Source organism: Balaenoptera borealis (genome assembly GCF_965194805.1).
Source record: "Balaenoptera borealis genome assembly, chromosome: 2".
Classification (NCBI taxonomy): Eukaryota; Metazoa; Chordata; class Mammalia; order Artiodactyla; family Balaenopteridae; genus Balaenoptera; species Balaenoptera borealis.
Genome location: NC_138867.1, coordinates 1618199 through 1638793, shown reverse-complemented (window position 1 = coordinate 1638793; position 20595 = coordinate 1618199). Strand labels below are relative to the sequence as shown.

At 58.8% G+C, this 20595-nt stretch overlaps 1 protein-coding gene across 2 annotated transcripts; it reads left to right on the top strand.

The window, feature by feature from the left end:
* Positions 1-242: 242 nt before the first annotated feature.
* CLPTM1L (CLPTM1 like) lies at positions 243-13441 on the top strand. Of its 2 annotated transcripts, none has more exons than XM_082381862.1 (17): positions 243-671; positions 1059-1159; positions 2162-2351; positions 3849-3994; positions 5115-5193; positions 5493-5610; positions 5821-5915; positions 6415-6499; positions 7438-7541; positions 8455-8520; positions 9494-9544; positions 10322-10404; positions 10892-10926; positions 11430-11485; positions 11587-11631; positions 12340-12455; positions 12948-13441. In XM_082381862.1, the coding sequence occupies exons 1-17, from the start codon at positions 510-512 to the stop codon at positions 13030-13032; spliced, it is 1617 nt and encodes a 538-aa protein (XP_082237988.1). In that variant the 5' UTR covers positions 243-509; the 3' UTR covers positions 13033-13441. The 2 variants fall into 2 exon arrangements, with proteins under 2 accessions (XP_082237988.1, XP_082237987.1); XM_082381861.1 differs by having other exon boundaries at positions 3846-3994.
* Positions 13442-20595: the final 7154 nt, after the last annotated feature.

The following is a 20595-nucleotide window of genomic DNA, read 5'->3' as shown; positions in this document are numbered from 1 at the left end:
CCAGCTTCTCCGGTGGGGCCGGCGCTGGGGAGCCCTGCGCCCCCGCCCTCCCGACGCCCCCTCCCCGTTGGTGCCCTCGGACCCGCCGAATTCCCAGCGCCCGTAGCCCGCGGGGTACGCCGGGAGGACGGCGCAGGCGGGTGACGTCAGCGCCGCGCCACTCACGCAGGCGTGCGCGCGTGCGCGGCGGCGGGGGGCTACGCTTCCCAGGGGGCCGCGCGGCGCGCCCACTTCCGGCGGGCGGCGCGGGCCCGGAAGCGGCGCACCGGCGAATCCCGGAGCGACAGGTCGGCGGCGGCGGCGGCGGCGGCGGCGGCGGGAGCATGCGGGGAGGCTGGCGGCCCGCGGCGCGCGGCGCGTTCTTTCCCCGGCGGTGGCGGCGGCGCGCGGCGACTCTCGCGTGAGCGGCGGCGGCCGGAGCGTCCGGCAGGGCGCCGGACGGGCGGGCGGCGGGGCCCGCGGCTGCGAGGCGGGCCGGGCCGGGCGGCGGCGGCGGCGGCGGCGGCGCCATGTGGAGCGGCCGCAGCTCCTTCACCAGCCTGGTCGTGGGCGTGTTCGTGGTGTACGTGGTGCACACCTGCTGGGTCATGTATGGCATCGTCTACACCCGCCCGTGCGCCGGCGACGGCAACTGCATCCAGCCCTACCTGGCGCGGAGGCCCAAGCTGCAGGTGAGCGCGGGGCTTCGCACCTGATCTCTGACCTCGGGCTGAGCGGGGCCGGGCCCTTCGCACCTGAACCTGACCGGGGCTGGGCTGAGTCCTCTCCTCCCCGCCCCCGAATCCTAAAGCTCCTGACCCCGCACGCTGGCCCCCGTGCCCCTCTTCACCCCATCACAAGGCGTCCAGAGTCCCTGTACCCCTGCCCTGTTCATCAGCCAGCCACACACTTTACCAGGTTGTTCCTTTGCAGCAGGCGCGTCCCAGAGCCTCCTGTCACCGATCGGAGTTGTGTCCCTTGGGGAGTTAAGATGCACCTTTCCCTGTGTTGCTGGTCAGGTCTCTGTGTGCTTTCTGCCAGGGGCCTTGCTCAGCTGACTTTCTTGACGTCTTTTCCAGCTCAGCGTGTACACCACCACCCGGTCCAACTTGGGTGCCGAGAACAACGTGGACCTGGTCTTGAACGTGGAGGACTTTGACGTGGAGTCCAAGTTTGAAAGGTATGGTTGTGGACAGGGTGACAGGCAAGTGTCATTGACGTTGAGACTGTTGACAGGTCAGCATTCTGCACGTGAGGAGGGTACCACGGAGAAGCATCACCAGCCGTCTCGTGCACGGGAGAGCGTTTCATTGCAGGCGTGTGTGATACGCACACAAGCAAACTTTGTTTTACTTGAAAGTAGCAGATGCCGAGTTTGTCCTTTAGGAAGTAGCTTACCCAGCATCTGACAGCCGTGGGATACGGTGAGGCCCTGGGGAGCTTCCAGAGGAGTAGGGATTATGGTGGGGACTACGTGGGGAACAGAGCTTACACACGCAGTTCCCCACAGAAAACAACTTGTGTTTTCCTGGCAGAAGTGGTTCAGTTATGTCATCTAGAAGGGAAAAGGGAGGGGGACGGAGGGAAGAATTTAGCAGAAAATCATAATTAAGTGAAATGTAACTTTACAACAGAGCAAGCAGTATAAACGTTGAAGTCTGTAGAGTGACTTTTTGAAGCTGTATTTAAGCTATGGTTCTAGTTTCTTAAATTGTAGCAAGTTTAATTTTAAAGATGATGTGTTTGTCACAAGTTCTCTTCTTCCCTCTTGGTTGTCTGGGAGGCGTCAGAGTGAGCACCGGGGTGCGTGGTGTCTTGCAGGAGACACATCCTCTAGCCGCCCGCCCATGGCCCCTCGGAGAGCTGCTACGGGGGCGGGGCAGGGGGCGGGGCACACACGTTTGGTGTTGGCCCCCTTAGCCTGTGACCTCAGCACCCGGAATGCAGGCCTTTCAGCTTTTGGGCAGCTGCTGTGCTTTCAGGGTGTGTTTCATAAATGTGCGCACTCAGGACTTCAGTAACGTCCGGGTAGCTGGGTGTCGTTTTCAGTATTTCTCAGCTAAAACTAGTTGGCTTTGGTTTGAAACAACATTTTTTATGGAAATATTTGCATAATCTCTACTCTGTGTGCGCACACAACATAATGTGTGCATGGTTGAAGTCATCATTTGTTTTGTTGCAGGACGGTCAATGTTTCTGTTCCAAAGAAAACCAGGAACAACGGGACGCTGTATGCCTACATCTTTGTCCATCACGCCGGCGTCCTGCCCTGGCACGACGGGAAGCAGGTGCACCTGGTGAGCCCGCTGACCACCTACATGGTCCCCAAACCGGAAGAGGTCAACCTGCTCACTGGGGAATCTGCCACGCAGGTGAGTGGTGCCGGCTGAAGGAAACCTGCTGACCCCCTTGTAGTTCACACACACATGTCTGCACGTACAGCTTGCATCTGGCGCTAGACTGACTGCTGGGAAGTGAAGCGATCAGATGTTATTGGCACATATGTTTTCAGCTCAGTAACTTCTCATGGGTTTGCAAATAAATTTATGTCAAATTAGTGACATGCAATTTAAGTAGTTCAGTGATTTTTGTTTTTTATTTTTTCTGACTGTGCCGTGCGGCATGCGGGATCTTAGTTCCCCAACCAGGGGTCGAACCCGTGCCCCTTGTAGTGGAAGCGTGGAGTCTTAACCACTGGATTGCCAGGGAAGCCTGTTCAGTGACTTTCTTTACCCAGATTCCTTCTCAGGCCACAGGACCTCTCAGCCCCCAGGGAGCGTGTGGGCACCCCAGTGGGTCCAGGGCAGCGCCTTCCGCAGAGCTCAGCTGCAGTCAGAACTTAGAGTTGGGAGACACGGCACTGTGTGTAGGACAGGACAACGCTTGAATATTTATTCTAAGGATGTAACTCAAAATTATGAAAAAGGTGTGTGTGCAAATTGTATCTTGTACACCCATAGAAAGCTGTACGTACAGCGAAAGGCTGGAGATCGCATACGCGGTCATTACCGCAGTGGAGGGTGGGACAGAGGGATCCTGGTATTCGGGTCCGCGTTGAACGCAAGGGAAGTCATCCACGCCAGGGGCGGCAGCTTTCCGGGATGTGTCTGCAGCTGTCTTGTGTGTGTCCTTGGAAAGACCCCTCAGTTCTGTTTCCCTGGGGACCGCACGACACTGCCTCATGGGCCTTTCTGGGGTGCCAGGCGGTGGTGTGAAGGGTGGAAGGAGTCTCTGGAACTTACAGGTGCTGAATAAACGTTAGCTATCGCTACTCCTTGGAAGGCTGTCTTTAGTGTAAATATTAGGGCTAAATTGTAGCTTTAGGGAGGACATAAATATTAATAGAATGACATGGTTCACAGAGCTTCTCAGTGAGATCTGAAATCAAGACTTCCCAGCCGGGCAGAGTTTGTTTCTGAGTTCTGTAGCTTTAGGCTTGTTCCCTAGACGTGGACATGCCCCTTTCCAGACAGCTGGGTGGCGCTGGTTTAGAAGCACCTCCCTTCAGCCTCCTTGCAGAGTGCGGGGCTCTCAGCTCCAGCACCTCCTGCAGATGTGCCGGAGGCTTGTCCTTCTCGGGATCCCTGCTCCAGACAAGGGCCCGAAACAGGAGGTAGTGAGATCCAGGACCCCATGGTGCGAAACAGCACCCCTTTGGCGTCTGTTGAGAGAAGGAAGTGCGGGTATGAGAGTCGGGGAGCTGGCAGCGTGGGTCCTCCTGTGCCCCGCTGGCCCTGCTTCCGGTTGTGCTCTCGGCTCGTGGGCTGTTCCCAGACGAAGGTGCCAGTGCCCTGCTGCCTCAGACCCCCCCGGCCCCTCCCGCCCCAGCCTTGGTCTTTTCCCACTAAGTCAGCCCTTACGTGTAGCAGCAGATCGAGGCTGAGAAGAGGCCAACAAGTGCCCTGGACGAACCCGTGTCTCACTGGAGACCAAGGCTGACCCTGAACGTGATGGTGGATGACTTCGTCTTTGACGGGGCCTCCCTGCCCGCAGACGTGCATCGGTACATGAAGATGTAAGTGCCGCTGGTCTGGCCGCTGAGCTGAGGCCCAGACGGTGGGAAGGCCACCGTAGCTCACGTTTACTTGCCTGGCTTTGCGCGTCGCTCGTTCACTCCCTGAGCGGACGGCAAAGGGGTGACCTGGTGGGTGGGGGGTGGAGGGATCGTGGCCGGCCAGAATCCTGAAGCAGATGGGCCTCACCCGCGTTCCTGAGCCCTCTCTGTGACGAGGGGCCTGGGGTGCTTCCTGGAGCACCCCAGCCTATCCCTCCTCCCTGGGGGCCTTGCTGATCACGGCTGCCGCCAGGACATGGAAGGGAAACGATGACATGGCAGGCAGTCATCTTGTCCTTTGCTCTTGGCGAAAGCTGGAAGGGAAAATGGAGAGCCTTGATGAGACCCTGTCACTGCACCCTGCACAGGAGGTTCTGTCCTGTCTGCGTCCTGTTAGCTCTGACTCGATTACCTTTGCTTAAAAATTGATTGTTAGGTTGTTCTGTCCCCATCACTTGCTATCGTAAGCATGGCTGTTAAAATTGACTGACTTAGATGATCCCGTGTCTCTACGCTTCAGGGAGCCCCCCTGTGAGATCACAGCCTGTCACTGGGTCGTCACATAGCACCTAGAAATGGCTCTGATGAGAATTGTTTCCTTCTTCAGTTTTCAGTGGGTCCTGTAGTGGTGTCATGAGGTTTTCCCTTTTGTAAAACTAAAGTCTAATTTCTGAACATGTGATACATTCATACGGTTGAGAGTGTGAAAGGCACAGAAGGGTCATGGGGTGAAGGCCAGGCGTGGAGGGTAGATGGCTATTCACTTCTCAGCACGTCGCGGGCTGCCCCGTGTCGGCGCACACGCGGCCCCTTGCTTCCCCTCGCGTCCTGAGTGGTGTCCTACTGTGCGCCTGGTGCCCACCTCCTCACCCACCTCCTCCTGGTGCCAGCTGTGCAGGGCAAGAACGTAGCTCACGGCGCCCCTGCTGCCCTGGGCAGGCGTGTCCTGGGACCGTTGTGACCAGAAGCCACTGAAGATGCGGGGGGATGAGTTCTGTGAGGCAACCCCGCGTCTTGGGGCTGCCTTCAGTCCTGGGGGCACGGGAGCTCGCCGTGACCTTGAAACGGCTCTGACCCCCAGGGTCCAGCTGGGGGAGGCGGTGCACTACCTGCCCATCCTGTTCATCGACCAGCTCAGCAACCGGGTCAGGGACCTCATGGTGAGTAGCCAGGGCTCCCTCGGGCCTATGCTCGGCTCGGCCGCTCGAGCGGGCCTCCAGCTCCTGCCCAGGAGGCGCCAGCGCCCGGGGCTGCGGTCGCGAGAGATGCGTAGGGCCCGGGTGGTGGGCGGGAGGTCAGGGTGCCAGGGCTTCCTGGGGGGGGGCACCCTGCCGGTGCTGCGAGGACGGCTGGGGCTGGGACTGGGGCCCCATGGGAGGGGAGGGCAGGGGAGACTTGGCCTTGGGTCTGAGCAGAGCAGCGTGCGTGGGGCTGGGCTCTCACGGCGCCCTCCCCGCAGGTCATCAACCGCTCCACCACCGAGCTGCCCCTCACCGTGTCCTACGACAAGATCTCACTGGGGCGGCTGCGCTTCTGGATCCACATGCAGGACGCCGTGTACTCGCTGCAGCAGTTCGGTGAGGCCGCTGGGCGGGCGCCCTGGGTTCAGGGGGTCAGTCCAGCCCGGGAGCCCCGGAGCCCGGCTTCCATTCCTCCTGTGAGATCGTCCCCCTTGAAAGGCCACGTTTGGCCCGAGGCCCTCTTCCTGATGATGAGGTGTAGCCTTGCCAGGGCTCTGGTGTGGGGTTGGCGGCGTCCGTCTCACGCAGGGTCTCGGTCCTTTGCAGGGTTTTCAGAGAAGGACGCTGACGAAGTGAAAGGGATTTTCGTCGACACCAACTTGTATTTCTTAGCGCTGACCTTCTTCGTGGCCGCGTTCCACGTGAGTGCTCCTGGGCCCTCATCGGGGCCTGCCCCCCTCCCCCGCTCAGGAGAGGGTCTGCACCTCGCGCACCAACCAGCTGAAGGACCTGGGGCTTCGTCTGCTGCTTTTGGAAGCTGTTTTGAAAACAAATCCAAAACCAGTGAGATCAACGAATGACTTTGCAAAATAAGCCTGTCCTTGTGGGTGGTATGGTGGGGCAGTTCAGAGAGTGACGGATCAGCCCTGCCGGGAGAATCCCTGTTAGACACAGCGGCTGGCGGCTGCTGGGGAAAGCCAGCCTGGGGGCTCGGGGTCAGGGGGCGGGGGTGAGGCCGCGAGGCACGGGCGCCAAGCTGCAGCCGGTTCCCAGGGCCTGGGAATTGGCCGCCAGTGAAGCTAGATCTCGCCAAAGCTGTGCTGGGAGACACGGGTGTTACTGAAAGGCCAGCATCTCAGGTCGAGCCCGGGCTTGTCTACACAGCTTGAGGGGCTTATCGCTATCCTGTTTTCTTTGTAGCTGCTTTTTGATTTCCTAGCATTTAAAAATGACATCAGTTTCTGGAAGAAAAAGAAGAGCATGATCGGAATGTCCACCAAAGCAGGTAGGTGCGCTCAGAACTTGCCCCTGTCCCCAGGACCTGTCCCACCGCTGGCTGATACAGGCAGGTGATAAAGCTCGTTTTGAAACCTACAGTTTGTGATCACCCGTGGCCAACGTGGCTCTTGTTCGGGAGGGGCTTTTAGATCCCCTGGGCTAGCAACCCGGGAGGGTGCTGTCCCCGCAGTCATGGCGAGCGTCACAGAAGCCTGGGACCATGGAGGGCAGGTGACACGGATGCTGGTTCTCAGTGCCCGTCTGTGTCGGTTCACAGTCTTGGTCGGCTCCCAAGCTGGGTCTCCAGCAAGAGACGGTTCTTTTCCTCCTGCGGAAGTGACACCCAAGTGGGTGGTCTGGGATGCTGGGTTGGCCCCCGAGTCCAGAGTCCGTGTCTCGGGGTCTTCTGTCCTGACCTCCGGATTCCTTGGAGGGGAGGGTCCCTCGCTGAGCCCTCGTGCCCCCTCCTCTGGCCTTTTCAGGCTGTGGCACGAGCGGGGCTTGTGGGCCCCGGGGCCTGAGCTCCTGGCGGGGAGCGCCCTACAGGGAGTGTTTCCACGGCTGTGGCACCTCCTAAAGCACAACCTGAAAGGACGAAGTGCAGCTTGTAAGGCACAGCTGCAGGCACCGCAGGGCCAGTGTGAAAGCAGGAGAGCCTGGGGTTAGGGCGCAGGACCCCTGCCAGGAGCCCGTTTTCGTAGCACGCCGCCTGCGCCTTTCGTGCCTGTGAGTGTAACTCACACGCGCTCACCTGCTGAGCTTGCCTTCCATTGGGGCCGTAGCCTTTCGTAATCATTTTGCGTTTCCCGTCGCCGCCTGTGGTCCGCGGTTCCTCTTTAGTGGACAAAGCGGGAGAAGCGGTTAGGGAGCTGGTGCGCGCGGGGGCCGTGGGCGAGGCGCGGTGGGGCGGTTCCCCGGCCTCGGCACGGCCCGGTTTCTCCCCAGTGCTCTGGCGCTGCTTCAGCACCGTGGTCATCTTCCTGTTCCTGCTGGACGAGCAGACGAGCCTGCTGGTGCTGGTTCCCGCGGGCATCGGAGCCGCCATCGAGGTGAGCTGCCCGCCGGGGCGCCGGTCTGAGCGCGTGTCTGGGGTTCCGGGGCCCAAGCGCTCGGCGCGGTCGGGACCCGCGTCACTGCCCAAGGAGCGGCCGCCAGCCCGGCAGCAGGGCGAGGGCGCGGCTGCCGCGGCTTCTCGGGCAGAGCTGCTGACGCCTCCGCGTGTCTCGTGGCCCAGAAGCTTCAGCTCGTCCCGTCTGTCCGTGGGACGTGCGGACACGGTGGCTGAAGCCGTGCAGCCCTTGCTGTGCTGGACGCTGTGCGAAGCAGAACGTGGGAGGCAGGGGCAGTGGAGGGGGCGGCAGGCCTCTGGCACCACCCTGACCGGGAGCCTCGGCCGTGGTCGTATTCCAGGGCCCCTGCCAGTGGGCACTGGCTCACACGGCTGTCGGGTTGGGGGCTGCGCCGGCACCGCCCATCAAGGAAGTGCTGGCGGGACCCCCCTATGGGCACTAGTCACCATGTGGAGCTGACCTCACGGCCGGGGTGCAGGTCCCACTTTAGGGAGGGTCCTGGAGAGACCCGGCCACAGTGGGGCGTGGGGCTTGGGGTCCCCCGGGGAGCAGAGGAAGGTGCCAGGGCGAATCTGGAGACGGGCGGGGTGGGGCGTCAGTGCAGGTGGGCTGGGCGGGTGGACGGCCCGACCGGCGCCATCTCAGCGGTCCCGGGGAGTTGGTCAGGTCCACGTGGGCGGACAGACTGGTTGGGTGTGGGCTGGAGACCGGGGGGCCGTCCCGGGGCATACCCGCCGGCAGGCATGAGGGGCAGCGGGTACCTGAGTGGTCGGGCTGGGCTGGGGCGTGAGGGGCCTGAGCGGCCGATGCCCTGGTCAGTCGCCATCTGAGCAGCGGGTCCCAGCTTCTCCCTGGTCCTGGAACCTGAAATGTGGGTTTTTCACCTTCTCAGCTGTGGAAAGTGAAAAAGGCCTTGAAGATGACTGTCATCTGGAGAGGCCTGAGGCCCACGTTTCAGGTAGGGACCCAGCCGCATCCTCTCGGGGATCTGTCACCTCCTCCCGCTTCTCCCAGCCCACCTTCTTCGTGTTTCGGCCAGTCTGCTCGTGCAGGTTGACTGCTGATGTGTTTCCTAGTTGCGTCCTGAGGAGATGCAGGTCTCCGTGAGGGCAGGGGATCGTCACGTGGTCACGTTGCTGACCTTCTGACCCCAAGAGCAGCTCGTCACCTGCAGAGCGGCGGGGAGACGCAGGGGCGTCTCGGGGCGAGTGGGCGGCTCACTGCACCTCTCTGCAGCTCTGCCCACGAGCCTCCTCGGCTCCGATGCACCCGGGGTCCCCAGTCGTAGACCCAGCGCCGAGCACATGCAGCACCTCCACCTCCGTGACCAGACAGGACGCTGGTCGGCCAGGCTCAGGGGTGGCACTCCCCACTCCTGCGGGGGTGTGATGCCGCCACGTGACAGCACAGTTCCTAGCTTCCCGAAGAGCTGCCCTTTGGTGTGGAGTTTCCTGGGCAGGTGCGGGCGGGGGCTCGGGCGTCAGTGTGAGGTTTACGGTCGGGCAGCTCACTGCTTCCTGTGACGGGCCTTGGGGTTTATGACGCTCCAGGTTTCCAGGTCAAGGGCAGATCACTCGCAGCCGGGGCGCAGCTTCCTTTGATCTGAGTCAGCCCAGTGAATCCACTTTGATTTAAGAGCAGTGTCGTCACTGCAGAACTCCACGGAACTGGGAACAGGAAGCAGCGCGGGGAGTGAAGCGCAGGGTGACGGCCCTGCTTCCGCCTCGTGTCCCACGCGGCGTGGCTCGCGGGTTGGGGCCATCAGGTCCTCTGCGCCCCCGGCTCTGAAGCGGGGGGGCTGCCACGCCTGGGCTGAGCGTTCCTGCCTCTCAGCCTGCAGCCCGGTCCCTCCTGCCGTGGCAGCCAAGCTGAGCCCAGATGCCTGCCTGGGCCGCGATGTAACGTGGTTGTTGTATTGAATTTCGTTGCAGTTTGGCACTTACAGTGAATCTGAAAGGAGAACGGAGGAGTACGACACTCAGGTGAGCGGTGGTCTGGGGCACACATGCCTGCCTGGAGGTGGTGTCCTGGCTGCAACCGTCCCTGTGGAGAAGCTGTGTCCTGGAGCCAAGGCCCCCAGGGAGCCGGCCTGCCTGCCCGGGGTTTCTGACCCGGGAGGGAGCCCAGGGGCTTCTCTGTTTCCCAGCCCCTGCGGGCACCCGTGCTGAGCGCTATACCACCGGGAGATGGCTTATTCCCGGTGGGCGGCTGTGGCGCTGCGAGCTGAGCCTCTGTCCCTGAGACGTGGTGACCCCACAGGCTCTGCGTCCTAGGCCATCGGACTCCCCCTGCCGAGGGGAGCTGTGGTTTTCATTTTGATTGAATGCACGTTTCCCGAGCAGGGATGCTTTTATTTTCTGGTTCGATGGGCACCGACCGCATCCCAGTTTTTACTGGGTTTTTGATAAAGTTTAAATGAGAATTAAGGGTGATGAAGGCAGCCCTAAACTCGGAGTTCTGGGAGCATTTCTACAGAGTTCTTTCCAAGGCGTTTAGTCATTGCTCTGCCCTGGGTTGGTCTGTCAGCTTGGCTGTTTTTCGCGGGCCGGTATTGTTACTGTTATCTCTGCTGTGCGGTCTTCATGGTGGACGTTCTGTGGGGTTTGCACAAATGCTCACCGACACACGTCCTCCACACAGACTAGCTTCGCTGCCCTAAACGTCCTGGGTGTTTTCCCCTTTTTGTTAGTGAGTTCCATCGAGAAAGTTTCTGCAGGTTTGATGGTGGAGTCTCACTGGACGTGTTCTGTTCCCCGTAGGCCATGAAATACTTGTCGTATCTCCTTTACCCTCTCTGCATCGGGGGCGCCGTCTATTCTCTGCTGAACGTCAGATATAAGAGGTAGGATGTCACCCCGCTACTCTTCAGCCGGAGCCCAGGGTCACGGGCTGGGCCGGCAGTGGGGCCGGCACTGGGACGCCCCTGGGCCGCAGTCCTGGGCCTGCCTGCCGCTGCTGGCTCTGCGCGGCCCCCTCTGGTCCTTGCGGGGTCGGGAACGCTCACGGGAGCAGGCCTCGGGCTTGAACACACTGCGCGGGGCCAGAGGGGCCGAGGCGTCCACGGGCATCTGTGGTTTCCCGTATCACTGGAAGTCGTGAAGGAAAGTCCGTCGGTGCCGAGTCTCTGCCCTCACCTTGGTGAGGGCTCCTGGGAAGCCACTCCCCATGCAGGTCGCCCCCGGCCAGCCCGCAGGGTCCCGGGGCTGTGGGGAGCAGACCCCAGCCCTGGCGCTGGCGCTGGAGGGCGTGCGGGCGTGTGGGGCTCGGCGGATAGCAGAGGCCAGCGCCGGGGCCTGCGGCCTCCGCCATCACCCGCTCCTCCCTTCCAGCTGGTACTCCTGGTTGGTCAGCAGCTTCGTCAACGGTGAGTTCTGGGTCTCCCGTCTCAGAGACAGCGTTTGCAGCGGGTCACTTTGTCCCACCGCTGCGTGGCCCGGTGTGGTGAGGGGTCCCCGTCAGGCCCCGCCCTGCCCCGTGCTATCCTCTCCGGGCCCCGTGTTGCCTGCTGGGCCCGCGGGACTGGCCGTGGGCGGTGTGCTCTCTGTGGGATGGTTGGGTGCGGGCAGTGAACCCCGCTGTCTTAGGGCACCCCAGAGCCCCAGCCCCCAGCCCTGTGTCCTGGGAGGAGCGCCCGCCCACTGGGCTCGCCCTGACCGCGCTGCCGCTCTGCAGGCCGACAGGGCCGGGCTCGCGGGCTGCCGCGTTCACCAGTGTGGACAGGGGCCCTGTCTCAGCCCCGCGGGCGGGGGGCGGGTGGTTCACCACAGGACGGGGCTCTCGGGCGCGGGGTGTCCAGTGGTCGTGAAGCCTGGGGGGCGGCCGCAGGCCCGAGCACGGCACGTCTCCACGCCGCGTCTGTCTCCTCAGGAGTCTATGCCTTTGGCTTCCTCTTCATGTTGCCCCAGCTCTTCGTGAACTACAAGGTAAGACGCGTCCCCGCGTCCCCATGCCGCCCCCCCGCGTCCCCGCGCCGCCCCCCGCGTCCCCGTGCCGCCCCTGACGTGTTTTGTCTCCCTGTCCCCAGATGAAGTCGGTGGCTCACCTGCCCTGGAAGGCCTTCACCTACAAGGTCAGCGCCTCGCCTGCACAGGGCCCTCGGGGACTTGTCGTCAGGCTGGGCCATGCATCAGGCGGCCCTTCTGTGGACCGGCGCCGGTCCTTTAAGACATAGGGTGCCCTGCGGCGACTCTGAAAGGCCACGCTTCTTTGTCACAGCGGCACAAGGTGTTCTCCGAGTTAGAGCCGTGCTGCTTCTTGCCAACATGAATCAGAGAGCAGGCAGATGCCCTTGACCCGGTGGCCAGTGTCTGGGGTGCTGGGTCCGTGTCCACCCAGACGGGTCCAGTTTCCCGGGGCCGGGCTGGCCGAGGGCTGTCTTGGTGCGTCATGGCCTGTCCCACACACACAGGCGGGGACCACACGGCCCTCCGGTGCTGTTGGCTGTGAACTAGAGCGAGCGGCATTGGGGTGGGGGAACGGTTAGAACATCCTTCCGTCTTCGGAACCGACTGGCCGTTCTCGGGCAGGCCGGCACCGTGCTAGCCAGGCTCCCGGGTGGTGCTCCGGGGTCCCGCGTGCGGGGAGCAGGTGGGATGCTGGGCCTCGGGGTCTGTGCAAGGGGGTACCCTGGGCGTCAGCCCCCCCACTCCAGCTGGCTCCTGCTTCATGTGGTGGCTCTGAGGTCACTGTGGGCGGCGCGAGTGCAGGGACGAGACCGCGTGCCTGGGTGGTCCGGGTGGGCGCTGGGGCCCTGTCTCACGGCCTCGCCCGCCCGCAGGCCTTCAACACCTTCATTGACGACGTGTTCGCCTTCATCATCACCATGCCCACCTCCCACCGGCTGGCCTGCTTCAGGGACGACGTGGTGTTTCTCGTGTACCTTTACCAGCGATGGTGAGTGCCGGCCTGAGGCGCTGCTGCCCCAGTGGACTCGCTCAGGCCGCAGACCCACGCCTGGTCCTGCGGGGAGAGATTTGCGGGTGGCGGATGGGGCCTGGCGCTCTGGTGCTGGAGCGCTGCTTTCTGTCTGATTCGATCGCCCCTCGAGCGCACGGCTCTCCTGCGGCGGGAGGGTCGCTCGCAGCTGCTGTTCCGCGGAGCCCGCCGGAGGAGCTGCCTCAGCCCGGTGCTGCACGGCGGGGGCCCGGGCTCAGGTCCCCTGTGGACGTGTCCCAGCCCTGCCTCCCCCTGGCCATCACTGTCATCGGCCTCGAGAGCAGAGCTCTGGCCTGACCATCACAAGAACGTCAGGCGGGCACGAGGCCAACCCGCACGCACCTCTCCCGTGGAGAACCGACCGTCCGGGTCTTGGCCGTCGAGCGCCCAGGACACGCGCGTGCGCCTGTCCAAACCAGCTGGCGTGACGCACGCGTGGTCTCGTTGCAGGCTTTATCCCGTGGATAAGAGCAGAGTGAACGAGTTCGGGGAGTCCTACGAGGGGAACCCCCAGCGGAAACCCCACACAGACTGAGCCCGACCCTGGCTGCTCGCCGCCGCGCGGAGGCTTTGGTGGAACTTCTGACGTCACGGCCCTGCGTTGCCAAAACCCCGAATGTCCCTCACGTCCCCGGGTTCCGTCACGCTGTGTCCAACGGGAGCTGGCAGCCCTGCTGCCGCCGCCCGCGTGAACGTCTGTCCGGTGGCCGTGGCTGCGGGAGCATCCGGTGCTGGCGGGGGCTGCGCCGTCACTGCCCTGCCCCCACCCGGGGGAGTCGTCTCGGGGCCTGTAAACAGTCCTTGAGGGGATATCAGACGTCTCTGAATCCATTCCGTGCAGACTCTGGGATCAAATGGCTTTTTTCCTTTTTGTTTAAAATTTGACTATTTTAAGGCTTAATGTATGTATGTTTCTATTTTAAAATAAATTTCTCTGGCTGTAACACTCTTTTTGATCTGGTATAACATGTAAGGTTTCAGATGCTGGCGTTTACCCCATTCCCGGAAATGAACGTGTGATGTGGTTTGTCCATACGTTTGTTAAAAGGAGCAAATTTAAAGAATCTCTCAGGCCAGGACTGTTCTTAAAATGCCTGCGTCTGGTATTGAAGCCTAAGTCATCACAGTCTTGAGGGGTCAGGTGGATGGGGTTTTGTTAGAGAAACGCCCTGGGTAGCGCAGAGGGAGAAATAGGGCAGGAAGGCGTCTTCCCTGACAGGACAGGGAAGGGCGAGGTCTGGAGGGTGCCAGGACTGAGTCCTGTTCAGTGAGCTTAGCTCCTGAGGGCCAGTTCTCACCCTGAGTGGGCACATGAGCACGTGCAGGAGGCGCGTGCGTACGTCAGCATCTCAGCCCCTGTGCCTGGCTCTGAATCCAGTCTTTCTCATTGATGCGATCATTCCTCGGCGATGTCTACACTGGCAGCCTGTGGCCTCCAGAAGTTCGTCAAAGGGCCCCTCCCTGGGCAGAACATGGAGCCGAGGCGGCTGGGCACTGGCTGGCGTCTGGAGGCGGCTCTCAGGGTCAGGGCTGTGTGTCCTTCCCACAAGTCCTCACAAGGCCAGACAGAACTGCATCCAGAGGTCAGCGGCCAGCATGCACCACCCGTGTTTTAGAAGAGAAGCTGCTGATTTAGAATTCTTTACCCACTGAAGGTATGTCTCAGAATACATTTTAACATGGGATTTACAGACATCCAAAAGCTGGAAGAATTCATCACAGCAAATTTGCTCTGTGAGAAGTTACAGGGAGTCCTTCCATCAGGGGTGAGGGCAGCAGGTACAAATCTGATCTGCACAAAGTAGGGGAAACCCCGGAAACAGCAACCCCGTGGGCAAGTACAGACTTACTTTCTTATTTAAATGATCTAAAAAATAAACCACTTAAAGCTAAAATAATAACAATGTTTTGTGAGGTTCATAACATGTAGTAGTAAAATGTGTGACAGCACAAAGGCCCGCAGGGAGGTTCTTGCACTGGGTGTGAAGATGTGATGTGACTCCAGGTGGATGGAGATGGGTTAGAGACAAGTGGCCTCTGAAACAAAACAGCCAATAAGGAAGACAGAAACACTCAGCGCAGGAGAAGGCAGGGCAATGTGGAAAGGAGCGAGAACAGTTGGGATGAGTTGAAACCAGTAGCAAAACTGTATACTTAAACCCAACTTATTAATAATCACATTAAATGTAAATGGTTTAGACACCCCAACTAAAAGGCAGAGATTACCAGACCAAATAAAAAAGCAGGACCCAAGAACACAGACAGGTTAAAATCAAACACTGAGAGAAGATCCACCATGTTAACATCAGGAAAAGTATATTTTAGAGAAATAATATTACCAAGAAATAAAGTCTTTTCATAAAAATAAAGGTATCAGTTCATCAAAAGGACATAACAATCCTAAATGTTTATGTACCCCATAACAGAGCTTGAAAATGTATTAAGCAAAAATGTTTAGAAATGCAAGGAGAAATAGTGGAGTACACAGTTATAAGAGATTTCAATGCCATCTCAGTAATTGATAGAACAAGTATTAGGAAATCTCTGTAAGAACAGAGGAGACTTGAACACTTTCACTCTATGTGACCTATTTACAGACACTCCACCCAACTTCAGAAGTGTACACATTCTTTTCAAGAGCATACAGAGCATTTACCAAGAAAGAATATTCTGGGCCATAAAACCAGCCTAAACAACATTTAAAATGCGTCAAGTCATACAAATTATGTTCTTTAGCCCCAGTAGAATTAAGTTAGAAATCAATAACACAAAGATCTGGGAAAATCTCCAAATATTTGGAAATTAAATATCACCACTTTGAAATAAGCCATGAATCAAAGAAGAACCCAAAAGGGAAATAAAGTATTTTGAAGTGAATGAAAATGAAAACATGAAATATCCACATTTGTGGTACTTGATGGGGAGATGGAGGCCCAGCTGAAGCCATGCATAAAAGGGGTTTAGGGCACTAAAAACCTATAGCAGGAAAAGGTTTCCACATCCTCAGCTTCCACCTTAGGAAACTAAGAGCAGATTAAACCCAAAGGAAGTAGGAGAACATAACACGTATCAGAGCAGAAATCAGTGACACAGGAAAAAGACAATACTGGGACTTCCCTGGCGGTCCAGTGGTTAAGACTTCACCTTCCAATGCAGGGGGTGCGGGCTCAATCCCTGGTCAGGGATCTAAGATCCCACATGCCTCAGGGCCAAAAAATCAAAACATAAAACAGAAGCAATACTGTAACAAATCCAATAAAGACTTTAAAAATGGTCCACATCAAAAAAAATCTTTAGAAAAAGACAATACGGAATATTAATGAACTCGAAATCTTGTTCTTTGAGAAGATCAATAAAATGAATAAACCTCCAGCCAGACTAATTAGGAGGAAAAGAGTGAAAACACAATCACAGCATCAGTTATGAGGGAGGTGACATCACCAGATTCTACAAATGTTTAAAGAATAGTAAAGAATATCGGGGCAGCTTTGTGCCGATACAGCCAAAAAACATGGACAAATGGACAAATCCCTGGGGAGACACAAACCACCCAAGCTCTCACAGGAAGAAACCTGAATAGCCCTGTCTCTTCTGAAAATTCAATTTGAAGTTAAACCTTCCCCACAAAGAACCTTAGAACCAGATGGCTTCTCGGTGCGTCCACCTGACATTTAGGGAAGAAGTGGTACCAGTGCTATGGTCTTCCAGAAGACTGAGCAGGATGGGATGCCCCCCGATGCCCAAGCAGCATCACCGCACGTCCAGGCCAGACAGGCCTCGCGGGAAGAACGTTCCAGGACGTTTCACTCTGACCCCACCTCAGTGCCGCTCCCGCGGGCTCCTGGCTGTTTCTCCCTGAACCTCACGAGTGAAGCCTCCTGCTCTCACACGTGCTTCCGTTCCCTGGCCCACGTTTCTTAGACCAGACCCTCCTTCCTGAAGCACATCCTCTAGAAATCCGGCTGCTGGTAAGATCCTTCCAGGTTTATTCCGCACACAGGCCTTCACTTCACCCTCATCCTTGAAAGATGCTCCCGGGGGACGGTGGTGCTTCTCCCGCTGCCAGCAGTCTCTCCAGAGCCGCTGTGGCTTCTCCCGTCTGAGTCCGCGATGCTCTCTCTACCACGTGTGGCGTCCTTGCCGTCTCCCTTTCCATGTGTGATGCACTGATTCCAACAGCGTGTTGGAGTCTCCCCTCGACAATGGGAGAGCCTCGGCCACTTTTCTCAGAAATGCCTCTTCCACACGTTGCTTCTCCGCTGAGATTTGTTCTGTTCTCCCTCCTTGTTGTCAACCCCCTTGCCCCTCTGTGCTGAAGGCAGTGTTGTTTTCAGAGAGATCTGTGTTTCCACGGTGCTAATTTTCTCGACTTTGGCACTTAGTTCATTTACTGAATTGTTCATTATTCAGTCATCTATATGGTTCCAGACGTTCTATTTGATTTTAATTTTATTAATTAAACCTCCCGGTCTGTCTGAAGGGTCTTCTCCTCTGCCTGCTTTCCCACCTCTGGGTTTGGATAGAGGACGGGTCGGCACAGGGGGTGAATGTCCTTCGGTGGCTGCAGAGTCTGCAGGCCTGATCCGGCTGCTTTGCTTTTGTTGGGGTCCATCTGTTCTCACTCACAGTACTTTGTCCTCCTGTGTGTCCAGAGGTTTTTGGTTGTGAGCTCATATTTGGTTAAGACTGATCTGTGGGAATCCTGAAGCCAAATGTGTGTGTGATTCCTTCCAGGAAGCATTAGAGCTCGTGTCCCGTCTGCCGGGTCCCAGGCTCTATGGGTAGAAACACCTTGAGACCCTCCGAGGCCCTGTGAGCCCGGGGTCGGCCGAGGCGGATAATGTCGGCTTCTGGTGGCCAGGGTGACGCGTCTGGGTTTTATTCCAGGAGCAGTGGAAGGCTCTGGTGGGTGTGATACGCTCTGACTCGGGCTTTTCTGAGATCATTCTGGCGCTTCCTGGAGCGTGGCTGGCGGCCTGGAAGGAGCTAGAACCCACCCACCCCCTGCCTGCGCCCCACCGCCCCCCGAGCTGCAGCTGCCCTGCATCCTGACCGGGGACTGGGTGTGTCTGTGAGGAAGACCCTGCTCACTCCTCTCAGTGTAGCTCGGACCCCGGCCTCTTTCCTCCCCCTCCCCCCTCGCTCTTGTGACGGGCGGGGCAGAGTGGCCCCATGGCTCACAGCTTCTCAGTGACCCTGGTGAGGACCCCCTCCGCTGAAGGGCTTTGTAGACGCCCCCGCCCCGGCCCTGGGCCATGCCCACTGGGGAACTGGGACACGGCTGGGCCAGGAGCGATTAAAGGGCTTAATTCTGTAAGTAAATTCCACCATTCAGCATCCAAGTGGATAATTTTATCTTACCGCTTCCTTAAACTTCATCAAATAACTTTCAAGTGTGCAGAAAGCCAAAGGTGTGTGTATAACAGGAGCTGAACTGTGTTTGCCAAAGTGCGAGGACTAAATGCCCCATTTGGAGGGATTTTTAGTCCTAAGCACTTTTTATTGGTTTTCATAAGGTGGTTTAAGGTGTGAGAGAAAGTACACAAAGGCGTGGAAGCCGGTCAGACGGATCTGAGGACAAGCTGCCAAGCTGCCGGGGGAGATCAAAGGCCTCGTCCACCGAGAAAGTGGGGAAAGATGATTGTATCCCCAGAGTCGCCCTGTGGGCAGGCAGTGAGCCTGTGGGCGGTGTCCCTGGGTCCCCCACCCAACTTGCTGCCTTTCCTCCTGGCTACGCTGTGTCGCCCCGGCGCCAGCTGGGTGTGCAGCGGGACACCGTCCTGGCTCTGCCCCAGATTCTTGGGGGCTTTCAGGAAGCCGCCACGCGGACCTGCAGGGCGGGGTGATGACACCTGCCCACCTCCTCCAGGGCTGCTAGGAGCTGCTGTGTGGGAAGTCGCTGTGTGAATCGTAAAGCTCCACGAAAACGAAGACCGTTCTTCATGTTATTTATCTTTACCTCTAAGAATTAAACAACCGTTCCAATAAACTTGAGGCAGGACAAACCTCCACAAAATAGGGGCATAAAACACCCACTGCATGAGTCTGCTCCCGGAGACCCGCCCAGGCTCCTGACCCATGAACCCCATGAGATAATAAAACGGTTGCTCTGAGCCCGCACGTTGGAACAACGGGATCCTTGGACTCAGAGAACCTGGGAGACGGGACGGAGGCCGAGGTCCTGGAGGGCAGCCCTCCACCCAGGGTGGCTCCGGGCAGGACGGCTGCCGCCTCCTGCCTGCGTGGTCCCTGCCGCCAGGACCGTCCTCCTCGTCCTCTGCTCCGTCCCCTTCCCAGCGGGCCCCCTGGCTCTCCCTCTGGTGCCGAGAGGAGGTCTGGCTCCTCTACCCCTCTGCTTCTCCAGAAAACACTTCCTAAATGCCAGTCCCTAAAGCTGCCTCGGCGATGTTCCCCCCGCCCCCCGCCCCCTTGGTGTCCAGCGTGAAGGGCAGTGCTCTGCCCATCATTTGTCTTCTCTGTTCTCTGAGCCAGACCCACCTCGGCCCACGTGCAGCCCTGCTGTCGCATCAGCGCCCCCTCCCGGGTGTCTCCAGCGCTGCTGGAGTCCAGGCCTCTCAGGACCCGTCAGTCCCGTCTACTCCCCGTCAGAGCCCCTGCAGGAAAATTCAGGGACACCACCAAGTGCAGGCAAGGGACCTCTCATGTGGCGCTGGTTGGGATGCAAAACAGAAAACTAGACATATACTCATGACGTGACCCAGCGACCGGACCCCTGGGCGTTTGTCCCCGAGCGACGAAAAGTCATGTAATTGTGTACACTATGTACAACAAACACCCTGTCTGCAGTCATTCATGGCAGCTGTATTTGTTATGGTTCCAAAGAGGGAAAAACCCAAATGCCCCTCAACAGGCCGCGTGGCTACATTAGCTGCCCATCCAGGCCTGGAATGCTGTTCCAGGATCAAAGCGGCAGACGATTGACACACACAGGAATTATGCTGAGTGGAAAAGCCACCTTGAGGTGACGTGTGATATGGTTCCATTTATGTAACTGTCTTGAAATGACACGGTTCAGCACAGAGTAGGCTAGTGGTCACCAGGGGCACTGGGAGAGGAACCCAGAGGCAGAGCCGCTGCCCTTGACAGCTGCACGCTCTGCTGCATTGAGTGTCGCGGGCAGAGGGATGGCTCAAGGACGCCCCTTCCTAGCCCTGGAACCTGGGCGTGCGACCTCCTACACCAGGGGCTTTGAGGCCGGGATACAGCCCGGACTAGCTGGACCCTGAGTCAATCGCAGGCTCCTTGTCAGGGTCACGGAGGGGGCCGCAGCCACAGAGGCAGAGGCCGGGGCCAGAGAGCGTGGCGGGTCCACAGGCCATCCCTCTTCTTCTCCCTCTCCCTCTCTCCCTCCCTCTCTCCCTCTCTCTCTCCCTCCCTCTCTCCCTCTCTCCCTGTCTCCTTCTTCTCTCTCTCTCCCTCCCTCTCTCCCTCTCTCTCTCCCTCCCTCTCTCCCTCTCTCTCTCCCTCTCCCTCTCTCTCTCCCTTTCCCTCTCTCCCTCTCTCCCTTTCCCTCTCTCCCTGTCTCCTTCTTCTTCTCCCTCTCCCTCTCTCCCTTTCCCTCTCTCCCTGTCTCCTTCTTCTTCTCTCTCTCCCTCTTCTCCCTCTCTCCCTCTCCCTCTCTCCCTTTCCCTCTCTCCCTGTCTCCTTCTTCTTCTCCCTCTCCCTCTCTCCCTCTCTCTTTCCCTCTCTCCCTGTCTCCTTCTTCTTCTCCCTCTCCCTCTCTCCCTCTCCCTCTCTCCCTGTCTCCTTCTTCTTCTCCCTCTCCCTCTCTCCCCCTCCCTCTCCCCCTGTTCTTCTCCCTCTCTCCCTCCCTCTCTCCCTCTCTCTCTCTCTCTCTCTCTCTCTCTCCCCTCCCAGCATCTGGTCCTCAGGCCCCAGCACTGGGCTCGGGGCTGCGCTGCTGGCCTGCTTTGTTTTTACCCCGTTGTGTTCAGAAGTCTGCACGTGTCCCTACATTGCACTGCATCTGTTTCAGCCACCAACCTCCTCAGCTGAGACCCTTTTGGGTCCTGGTGGTGCCGTCCCACGTCTTGGCTGCAGATCCGAGGGTGCCTGGGTTGGGGGGTGGGCATGTGCA